Here is a 12,735-nt window from a genome sequence, read left to right as displayed (position 1 = left end):
GTCAAGTTCAGACATCAGCTTGGACTGCACAGACTACCCAGTGGCCACATATTTTTGCCAAAGCCTACAGTTTCATTTCTTTTTCTTTTTAGTAACTATAACTGGAATACACATGATCCATAATATTTTCATTACAACAGTTATTTTTTAGTACCACATGGTAGCCAACACAAGAGATTGCAGTAAGTAAAGAGTTATCCAACAGAAATGCAGCCCCTCGGAGATATAACAACAAATAACAATTTAAACAGTGTCTGAAACAAAAGGGACATGGGAATAAATATAAATGATTAGCCTGTAGGAAATAACTGATAGAACAGTAGTAGAGACACGTAAGACAATTACAACACAAGAAACTGATTCCAGACATTGCAATGTACTTAATCCATCTCAGTCATACTGCACATGTCAGAATGTAATGGAACAGACATATTTATCAGGTCTGTATGTAAGTAATATGCGTCAGCACTTGTATTCTGACTGTTTGTAACAGCCCCAATTGAAATATCACTGCTCACAAAAATTATATTTCTCACACAATATGACACAGGACCCAAGATCTCAGATCCAATGAACCTCTGGGTCAAGTTCAAGAAATGTATATCAATATTTTTACAAGTTCACTGCTGTGTACTATTTCTTTATTGCAAAAGAAATTTCACAACTTTTTACTCCAACAAAGTATAAAAATCCCTTTTAATGAATTGCAAAAAGAGTTACAATATCATATATGAAACATTTATAACATTTAATTGTGTACACACACACACACACACACACACACACACACACACACACACACACACACACACACAAAATTGTTGTTCATACAGCTGAAGTTTGGACAAATTAGAATAAAAATAGTTATGGAATTTTACAGGAACTGGAAATTTTAACAGTTTTGTACTAAAAATTACAATCCTTACTGGTTAGTCACTTTCTCCATGTATATACAAGTTTGGAAACTAACTTTTGCTGTAAAAAAAGAGAACAAAACAATAGTAACAGTCATTTTGGACAAAGACTTTCCATGGCACTTTGTACAAATACATGTCATTTGAAACAAAACAGCATTTGAAGTTCACAGGTAAAAACTTTTTGATAGTGCTCAGAAACAGAAGTAAGGGGCCATTATTGATAACTTCATTACTTTTTTTGTCTTTTCACACATATTATATAAAAATAGCTGGTAACAAAATGTTTCGCACTATTTCTTCTAGTCAAAACTTGAGATCCTTTATCGCTTGAGGCAAATCTGGTAACTTAATGTCTTTGATTTGCTGTGGAATGTTCATGTTCTTCACAGCAGAAACTGCTCGTGCTGGTGCAGCAGCCAACCCAGCCTGCACATTGCGAGAAACTGTTTTAGTGCCAAATAGCAATACAACATGAATTCAACCACCACAAAATTCTCTCTCTCTCTCTCTCTCTCTCTCTCACACACACACACACACACACACACACACACACACACACACACACACACACTTCCTTTACACCTTATACTCCTTAAGAATAACATGCAAATCTGATTCACATCTGAATATATCTCTCAATCCATGTTGAAAACACATTATTGAATGAAACTACTTATTCACAAAATGTCAATCACAGCATTTCTGAATGTAAGACATATGCATGAGGAAAGACCACACTGTAGTACTGTCATCTACTGTATTATTTGGCTGCCTTACTATCTATTGTTAAGTGTCACTGAACTGGAAACTTACAATATCAAACAATGTTCTGTTGTTCAAAAAGTCTTACACAAAGATGTAATTGCCAATAATGACTGTACATCTACATCAATACTCTGCAAGCCACCTGGCACTATGTGGCGGAGGGTGCTTCTGGTAGCATTAACCAATCCCCCTTTCTGTGTTCCACTCATGAATGGTGCTTGGGAAGAACTATTAACAGGAAGCCCCTGTATGAGCTGCAATTTCTCGAATTTTTTCATCATGGTCATTTCGTAAAATGTATGTGGGAAGAAATAATATGTTTTGCTGCTCTTCTCGAAATGTACTATTGAAATTTCAATAGCAAATCTCTCTGTGATGCACAACATGTCCCTGTACTGCTGCACATCATTTCTATTCACTGTACTTAAGCCTGAAATATTCCCTTTACCTGAAATGTAGATGAAGGAGGACATATTAAGAAGAAGAGAAAACAAGAGAAGTGTTGAAAGACTACAAAACGAGGATTTCAAAAATGCACGATCAACAGGAATCTTACTGGGAATATTTAATATCGAAGGAGACTATTTTCCAGGTAACCAAGAGAACTAAAATTTCAATTTTTAACTATTTCATGAACTTAGTTGTAGCACTTACTGAAGCAGCTCTGAAACTAAAATTTACAAAGATATTTCAATATCCAACAATGAAACTATAACTGTGGTTAATTATTAGAGACATTTTGTACCACAGAATCATTTAAATTGTCTGCACTGTGAACAACCTCTTATTTCCCTAATGAAAGGAGGGATATTTATTCCCATAGCCAGCAACTTCCACATAAAATGAAATATATACTTTTATTTTATTTATCTCTGCTTCTGTGGGAGCACATGAGCCAAAGGTACATGGTCATGGAACAAGTCACTACATAATTCACATAACACTGACATGAATTTGAAAGTTTAATTGACAATAGTGATACAAACAAACAACGTATTACAGCTAATGCCTTTAAATTAGAGCAAGGAAATCCTTTGCACAACACAAGGATGTTTCTCAAGGAAGACTTTCAAATTATATTTGAATATATGGTGCTTATATTTCACATTTTTCACTTCTGCAGAAAGTCTGTTGGAAACAGAGCCTGCAGCATAGTGTAACTTTTCTCCAAAGTGGTTAAGGAGGTGTTCTTCAAGAGCATATTGGATTTCTGTTGTATGTTAACCAAATGACCACCACAGTTCCTTTTGAATGTATTTGTATTAATAATTACAAATCCCATAATAATAAAGGAACTAGAATTTTGGAGCATTCTAACAATGATTATGTTGTTTTCAGTATCTGAGAACAGACACTGTGATCACCCTCTTGTGGGCTACAATACTGGAAGCAGTCATATAAAGGAGGTAACATTTTCCAGTGCCAATGGTAATTATTCTAATAGTGGTGACAGAAGCTTCAGCATTAGCAACAGATTCTGAATGTAATATATCCAAGAAAACTTTACACCCTCTGTAGTCCAGAGAACTTAAATTTTTTAACTTATGTAATGATTTTATCACTCTGTAGAATAAGCACTTTACATTTACAAGTGTTCCTCAGCAGAAACTATATGCGCTATGTTTTGTTACAGTTAAGTGATAATCAGTTTTCAGTACTCCACAAGTTGATTATGTTCCCTACCTGAATTTGCTAATCATTCTGTGTCTTTCACAATTACATCTTGTGAAGCACAAAACAAACTTTGTGATGTTTAGTGGTGGGTTTTGTATATTAACAAAAGGATTGGGCCATGACAAGAAGACTATGGTGCCTCCAATTTACACTCCCCCTTAGATTCAAATCTGCTCATTTGGATTAAGTTATAGAAAGACTCTTTGCTTCCTATTTGTTAAATATAAAACTAACCATGAGGGGATTTCAAAAAGCAAGTTACGCATTATAATGGCAGACCAATTAACATTTATTGAATGCTGTAATACACCTCAATGTGACACAGATATACGACACTAGTTTTCAAGTCACCAAAACAACAGCCAGAAAGTTGTACCAATTGTTCAGTTCCTCAATCACAGATATCTGCTACTTGTTACCAGGGCCTTTAAAGGACCATTGAATGTGCATCCTCATCACTGGGAAATATGCAATTGCAGCGTATCAGTTCCTCAACCATCATCATCTGTGGCTGATGTCGATGGTTTTCCTTCCCGATTGGCATCACCCACATCTGTGAGACCTTGGTCAAACTTTTGGCACCATTTCACTATGGCTGAATGTGACACTACATTTTACCCATATACTGCCAGAACTTTATAGTGAATCTGTGTGCAATTTAGATGTTTTGAAACATATTTACCATGTACTTCAACTTGTGGAGTACTTTTCCAGATGCCACACCATTTTACTTCTATATTGTGATGCACTGTTAAGCATGTTGCAGTAGAAATGTCTCTGCAGGAATCCCAGAATGTTCACTCTCTTCTGATAATATCTTCCTCTTGTTGCACAATTGTCTTAGCATAGGATGACATGTGTAATTTATTTTATTAAGTCCCTTGTATTTGCTCCTACAATGATTCACATAACCAAATACTTTCATTAAATTAAGATAGTCATAATGAGAAAATTACAATAAAATTTATGGCATTGGGCACTTTTTATTGTACAGCATCTTTTTATTTCTCCCTGTTCAATTCAGGAACGGAATGAGGGAAATATGATTGTGCATCTCTATGCAAGCAGTTACCTGATATTATTTTTCAGGATCTCTGAGCGGTTATTCACATGGGGCTGGTGCATATTCCAACTTCACCCTAAAAGACACTTCTTTTTATTTTCTAAGCAGGTTTTCACATGATTTAGTGTCTTTTTTGAGTGGCTGCCATTTAAGATTTTCAATATTTCTGTTACACCCTCTTGCCCATCAAACTAGCCTGTGATAATTAGCACCACCTTTCTTCACACATGTTCAGTATCTTCTGTTGGTCCAACATGATATGAATCCTACATACATGAACAGCATTGTAACATCATATGAAAATGAGTTTATATGCAATTTCTTTTGCAGAAAAGCTTCATGAATTTAAGCAACACATCTGCTTTACCTACAACTGAACAGACCTGATAAAGTATTAAGATATAACCTATGCATAAAAGCAATAGTTTATATCAATAACATCCTCAATAACAAATGATAACTTTCAAAGCCAAAATATAAATCATTAAATAAATTGACTGAAGAACCCTCTTCACTTTGTTTTAGACTTTAAATGTGATACTCTTCTTTCAAGCAGAGGTGGGGGAAAATCCAGTCACATGAGAAGAAGAGTTTAGTGAACCTCCTTTTAACATCAATGTGCCAGAACACTGGCATTCAAGATAAGTGTTATAAGGCTATGTCATTTGACATGTTTTAGTCAAATTGGGAAATTTGTAGGGAAACATTTAATTAAGGTACTCCTCTTATAACAGAGAAATGTGTACTTTATAGAAATTTGATGTCCTGAATGGGCTTACAAGGGATTATCATTACTGTTAACCTTATGACCACTTTCACTAAAAGGGTCATGGGATCTACCTAGTAGCTTGTCCGGGGAACCTGAGTAAGAAGATACTTCCTGTTTTGGCAAATTCTATTGTACTATCACTATGATGGACAAGTGTGCCACATACAATAATAGCATCTGTTTCAAACACAAAAAAACAATACATTACTACAAATAAGTTAACACAAACAACAAGAATGGAAGGAATGTGGGTACTAATAGTCTGAAGAAAACTCAAGTAATTAAAATAGCGAACTGGAAATTTATTAAGTTTTCATTGAGATGCCTGACTTTTCTACAATAATTAAAATCTACCTTTTTTAAAGTAAATATCATAGGTTCACACACACAAAGTGGATCAATATTCTGGAAAAAAAAAGATTGGTGTACACTACTTTGCAGGGATGTGCGACAGTCTACAGCAGGTCTTTCAACTCAATAAAATTATTTCAATATGGTCGAGCACATCACAAATACTGCTAGTATTCCCTCACATGAATATGTAGATATTGAAATGATATTATGTAGAGAAGCAACAAAATCAGTCATTCCATTCGTATGTTTGTAAAAAAATGTGCTGAAGTACCATGCATATGGGAAGTTCTGAAGAAACCTGACAGTATTAGTTTGTTAATACAAAGTATGACTTTACTGGGTGACAAATTTGTAAAACTTTACACATGTAAAAGGAAGTACCCAGAAATTCAAGAAATAAATGACAAAACTTTAAAAGCAAGTGTAATATTGAAGCAATAGCATTCCACTGAGTGTTACTTAAATGCTGAAGAAACATAAGGAAAAGCACTGTTAAGTGGCTACTTAAAAAAAGGTTTCCAAGAATATAAAGAGAGATGTTTCTCATTCTTAAAAGAGTTAAAATGGCCTGCTAAAGTGCTTACTGAATGAGTTTACACACAACCATTTCACAGGTTCACAAATACAGTACCCACTTCTAGCGAAGAAAGCAAAATGAAACATTTATGTACACAATGAAATAAATGAAAGAAGATAAACAGAAAGGAGCAATGAAGAGACTATCAAATTTTACTGACTGTTTGTAGGTAATCCATACAGTTTACTCTCAAAGGAATGTTATTACTTCATTTTGATGATAAGTTTCAGTTAAAAATTACTATTGAAAGATTTTCTGCCTTTACCTCATATACATAAACTCTGAAATGTAGTGGCTGAAACATATTTTGGGGCTTAGACCATTCACTCATCCTGGCTTGACGATTCACTTCAGCAACATGAACTGGGAGTATATAAACAAGGAAACCACTCACGGCGGCAAGGTATTTTACAAAATTGGAAAGCATAATTTACACTGAATTATGTGTGAAATAGCACATGGGAAACAGAAAATGCTTCAGATAAAAAGATGGCCCTTAGGAATCCAAATTTACAAGATAGCTGTGTGTGTGTGTGTGTGTGTGTGTGTGTGTGTGTGTGTGTGTGTGCGCGCACGCGCGCCAAAAATGGCTACTGCCACTTCCCTGTTTTTGTTTTTCTGAATGGTAACCTTGAACTGTGAGTCACGCGAAGAAAAGAAGCATCAAACTTTGCATGAATAACATCCAGAAGCACAGTTGTGTTGCTGTACAGAAAAAGTTACAAAAATGACAAGGACACAATGTCAGTGTAAGTGATAAATTGCTCACTACTAAGCTCCTCAAGGTGTAAAAACAAAGCCAACAGCTGCTATTTCATCACTATGGTGCACTGCAGATGGCCTGAATTAAAGTATATGTGCTCGGCATAATTTGTTCAAGGCAAATGCTAGATTAACAGCGAGAGTAATACATAGTTCCAAAACAGTCCTACTTGACAATTTTAAGAAAATAGTCTCACCTGCCACTATCTCAAACTAGGCAATTCTCTACAGCATCCAAACATGTCAATGTTGTTTTGTTATATAGCCACCTGGGATAGGCCATATTACCTCATTAATAGTGGAGTATGAATCAGTAAATTACTATGAATGAGCGTATAAAATGATTCGTTGCTTTCTCGTCATTCCATTTCCATTCTTTTAAGGATGGGAAACAATGTCTGGATCTAGAGAGACACAAGGGACAAATCAGTAGAGCCACATTATGAGCTACACCTTCTGAGGCCTGCTTGACCATGTAACTAATTTCAATGAACTATTATGTTGACAGAAGTGATCATTAGCGCTCAAAGACTTTCATATGTTTGAAGACAGAATCTACAATAGCCTCATTGAACTAACTACATCAGTTGGGATAATTTAAGGGTGCTGTTTATCCATAATTTGGGTAATCAATATTAAATTTACAGTTTTCCAAAAGACACAAAAGCCTCGAATTTCAAGATATTGTCATCTCATTTAACAATGAAAACAACCACTACAGATTTTTTGTACGTTTTATTTTATTTTTATTGTGATTATGCTATTAATTTACACGTGACTGAATTTGTACTATAAACCAGACTCTGCACCAGAGATCCCACAATGAAATTACAGATTTCAAAATGTGTGTCATTAAAGCATTTGTAATGACTTTTTAAGCTTCTAATACCATAATAAACTTTTCAAAGAATACTTCATATAGCATGATTTTTCAGGGTTCTGCTAAATAGTGCACCTACCTACAATAAATATAAAATTACATTACTTATTAAGAAGAACATGGTTCTCATATAAAATCTCACTAGGGAAGTTGAAAGATAAATCAATAAACAGCAGTAGATAAAATCATTGTGAATAACACAAAATTTAGAACGTGTTTTTTAATTGACAAAAACTTGTATTAAAGTTGTCAACGCGTATAAAGCCTTCTGAAACAAGATGGCCATCCTTAACTGGACAAATATCTGCCCTGTGTTTTCTAATCAAAGGAATCCTCATAACTTATGTTTTTTTTCCACAGCTAACTTTTCTACCTGCATTAATATCTCACATATCCTTCACACTACTGATGAGAAAATATACAAAGCTTGAAATTCAGAATAATATGCTGTATGTTGGTGTCAGATGATCCATCAAAATCAATGCTCCTATATTGTTTTCAAGCTTCGCACTATGCATGACATCAAAGACTATTCACTTGAACAACATTTACATATGTACTTACTAGAATCAATATCTACAGAATGTAAAAACAAAATAATTTTAGTCTTAGTCTCCAGCTCTGTGTTTGATCACTATCCTCCTGAACTTACATTTTTAATACTTAGTTAACGTGTGTGTACTTACACAATTCAGGCAATTCACTCTAAATGGTCCATGAAAGCCAAGAAACATATTTTAAACATATTAACATATAGGGAATAAGTGATTCTTGACACTGGTCGTCTCCAGTGTGAACTAATGCATTTGTGACTCATGCTCAAGGAAAACAGTTATATCAAGAATTATATTGTTGAGGCTTTCAGATGCAATAAATGACAGTCACATCATGGATTAGGGGAAGAGATAAAGCCACAAGCATTTCCTCTATATTATAGTGCAACACCTAACAAAATATGACAACCACACCAGAAGTATGTCTTAAGTCTGATGTTCCCAACAATTTTGAAGATTCAGGAAATGTTACATTCAGTTAACAACAACATAGGTATTAAAGTGCCAGCTGTGTACTGTACTAATTGTGCACGTGGCAGTATCTATGAGGGACAAACAATTAACGGTGTGAATACATTCACCTACAAAACAAAGGGATCTAGGCAAATCACTGATGTTGAAACATTACCTAAACTATAATTCAGGAAAATGAGAAGCTTGGCCCATGCAACAATGTCTTGGGGTTCAGTTATAAATAACAGCTGAAATTCAATTACAGTGCAACAATTTAGATCAACAGTATTTACTAGTAAGGCATGGACCAGCTCGGAACACCTGGAAAAAAACAACTATGCTCGAGCATTATAGGGTGAGGGTAATAATTTCAGAGATGGTGCCACACCCTCTTACTTTATCACCTCACATTGTCACAGTGAGTCAGATTTACAGTGTACTGCTTGATGCTGCTCCTCCTCTTGTGTCCCACCTCTGGAATGTTATGGACTATTTCACAGACCATTTACAGAGGACAATATGCTACTCCCAACAGATAGTAATTTACATTCTGCAGAGGGGTGTGACAACTATTGAAATCTAGAGAATTTTATTCAAATGGATGTGGGTTGCAATCCAAGAGAATTTCACAACACACACTGGGAACAGAATGCTTAAGGTTTAGCTCCCTTCTTATTTGTTCCTACAATTTTAATACTGCTGGTATTATTTTTTAGAATACCATTTTTCAACTATAAATTTATACTTAGTTTCAAGTACTGGTATGCAAACATTGCTGTAGGGCTGCTACGAAATACAGCATTTAAGATGCTGGACTCGTACACAATAAGCAGCACTGAAATTCCTGTTTTACAATACTCATTTAGATTATCCATAGTTTCTCTAACTCACTGCTGGGGATTGGGATACTTCTTCCATACAGACAAACAGATTACTTACCTCAGCCTTCTACAATGGAGCAAGTATTCTACTTATTATGATCTAACTGTCAAGCATATTTAACTTCAGCCTTTATTAACACAATGCAGCCTCCTGTATCTGTATTTTCATAAAATTTTCCACTTATCCTTGCTGAGGTATCTTTCACTATGACTACTTCATTTCTTGCATTCATTCTTACAACCACTAATTATTTTTTATACAATTAGGCAATAATGTGTGTATAATTAGATAACATTCTGAAAATTATACATTTAATCAGTGGTTGCATTTTTTATCGAGTGTATAGTGGATCGCCCTAATTGACAAATTGGGTATTTTTGTCCACATTTTAAATTATAGTTGAGAGGTTCACTATCTAAGAACAGTTTACTACAAGACAAGTGCAAAAAAGTAACAGAAAAACAATCGGGCATTGAATTTCCACAAACAAAAAAGTGACATACAAAGCTATACATATAGGATCCTTTTCATTCTCAGCACAAACTAAGAAACTGGACAAGTGCAAGTGGGACTCGCATTTTGAAGGTTCCATACAAACTTGATTATGTATAATAATAATAATCATTATCATCCTTTTCTCAGACGTTATGTCTGGTTAAAAATGGAAAGTGATGCGGACCTTGATCAAGCATGACTTCCTTTTAACTGTACGGTATACGTTATATTGCATTTAGGAACTTTCGGGTAATTGAACATGTATCAATAATTAGAGATTTCTGTAGTTGTATATACAAGTTTGGATGTAGCTGTATTGGATTGATGTACTGGTGTATATTGTGTGGTATGACTCCTGTAGTTGATAGTATAATTGGTATAAAGTCAACTTTATCCTGATGCCACATGTCCTTGACTTCCTCAGCCAGTTGGATGTAATTTTCAATTTTTTTCTAGTGTTTTCTTTTGTATATTTGTTGTATTGGGTAGGGATATTTCGATTAGTTGCGTTAATTTCTTCTTTTTATTGGCGAATATGATGTCAGGTTTGTTATGTGGTGTTTTATCTGTTATAATGGCTCTGTTCCAGTATAATTTGTATTCATCATTCTCCAGTACATTTTGTGGTGCATACTTGTATGTGGGAATGTGTTGTTTTATAAGTTTATGTTGTATGGCAAGCTCTTGATGTATTGTTTTTGCTACATTGTCATGTCTTCTGGGGTATTCTGTATTCGCTAGTATTTTACATCCTCTTGTGATATGATCTACTGTTTCTATTTGTTGTCTTAGAAGATGCAACAAGTCCACTAAAGAGGCAGCTTACACTACACTCGTTCGTCCTCGGTTAGAATACTGCTGCGCGGTGTGGGATCCTTACCAGGTGGGATTGACGAAGGACATCGAAAGGGGGGGGGGGGGGGGGGAAAGGCAGCTCGTTTTGTATTATCGCGTAATAGGGGAGAGAGTGTGGTGGATATGATACGCGAATTGGGATGGAAGTCATTAAAGCAAAGACGCTTTTCGTCGCGGCGAGATCTATTTACGAAATTTCAGTCACCAACTTTCTCTTCCGAATGCGAAAATATTTTGCTGAGCCCAACCTACATAGGTAGGAATGATCATCAAAATAAAATAAGATAAATCAGAGCTCGAACAGAAAGGTTTAAGTGGTCGTTTTTCCCACGTGCTGTTAGGGAGTGGAATAGTAGAGAGATAGTATGATTGTGGTTCGATGAACCCTCTGCCAAGCACTTAAATGTGAATTGCAGAGTAGTCATGTAGATGTAGATGTTTGCAAAGTCTACATTTATCTGTTGTGGTATTGGGATCTTTAATAATATGCTTGCTGTAATAACTGGTGTTTATTGTTTGATCCTGTATTGCAATCATGAATCCTTCCATCTCACTGTATACATTGCATTTTCTTAGCCATGTGTTGGATGCGTCTTTATCTATGTGCGGCTGTGTTAGATGATACGGGTGCTTGTCACGTAGTGTTTTCTTTTTCCAATTTACTTTCTTCATATCTGTTGATGTTATGTGATCTAAAGGGTTGTAGAAGTGGTTATGAAATTGCAGTGGTGTAGCCGATGTATTTATATGAGTGATTGCTTTGTGTATTTTTCTAGTTTCTGCTCGTTCTAGAAAGAATTTTCTTAAATTGTATACCTGTCCATAATGTAGGTTTTTTATCTCGCTAAATCCCCTTCCTCCTTCCTTTCTGCTTAATGCGAATCTTTCTGTTGCTGAATGTATGTGATGTATTCTATATTTGTGGCATCGTGATCGTGTAAGTGTATTGAGTGCTTCTAGGTCTGTGTTACTCCATTTCACTACTCCAAATGAGTAGGTCAATTTTGTTATAGTGTAAGTATTTATAGCTTTTGTCTTGTTTCTTGCTGTCAATTCTGTTTTCAGTATTTTTGTTAGTCTTTGTCTATATTTTTCTTTTAGTTCTTCTTTAATATTTGTATTATCTATTCCTATTTTTTGTCTGTATCCTAGATATTTATAGGCATCTGTTTTTTCCATCGCTTCTATGCAGTCGCTGTGTTTATCCAATATGTAATCTTCTTGTTTAGTGTGTTTTCCCTTGACTATGCTATTTTTCTTACATTTGTCTGTTCCAAAAGCCATATTTATATCATTGCTGAATACTTCTGTTATCTTTAGTAATTGGTTGAGTTGTTGATTTGTTGCTGCCAGTAGTTTTAGATCATCCATGTATAGCAAATGTGTGATTTTGTGTGGGTATGTTCCAGTAATATTGTATCCATACTTTGTATTATTTAGCATGTTGGATAGTGGGTTCAGAGCAAGACAGAACCAGAAAGGACTTAATGAGTCTCCTTGGTATATTCGACACTTAATCTTTATTGGCTGTGATGTGATATTATTTGAATTTGTTTGGATAGTAAGTGTGGTTTTCCAATTTTTCATTACTATGTTTAGGAACTGTATCAATTTAGGATCTACTTTGTATATTTCCAATATTTGTAGTAACCATGAGAGGGGTACACTATCAAAAGCTTTTCGGTAATCAATGAATGCGTAGTGCAGCGACCTTTGTTTGGTTTTAGCTTGGTAT

At 35.0% G+C, this 12,735-nt stretch overlaps 1 protein-coding gene across 3 annotated transcripts in view; it reads right to left on the bottom strand.

Annotated features, from left to right (window-relative positions):
- Positions 1-624: 624 nt before the first annotated feature.
- Positions 625-12,735, bottom strand: part of LOC126297833 (AP-3 complex subunit sigma-1) — a 114,282-nt gene continuing 102,171 nt past the window's right edge. For all 3 annotated transcript variants that reach the window (XM_049989082.1, XM_049989084.1, XM_049989083.1), the window contains one exon: positions 625-1,343. In XM_049989082.1, coding sequence (XP_049845039.1) covers positions 1,221-1,343 — 123 coding nt within the window. In that variant the 3' untranslated portion in view covers positions 625-1,220. The remainder of the gene's footprint in view (positions 1,344-12,735) is intronic.

The sequence above is a fragment of the Schistocerca gregaria genome, chromosome X (genome assembly GCF_023897955.1).
Source record: "Schistocerca gregaria isolate iqSchGreg1 chromosome X, iqSchGreg1.2, whole genome shotgun sequence".
NCBI lineage: Eukaryota > Metazoa > Arthropoda > Insecta > Orthoptera > Acrididae > Schistocerca > Schistocerca gregaria.
The sequence above is the reverse complement of the archived record's forward strand: the minus strand, read 5'-3'. Positions and strand labels throughout refer to the sequence as shown.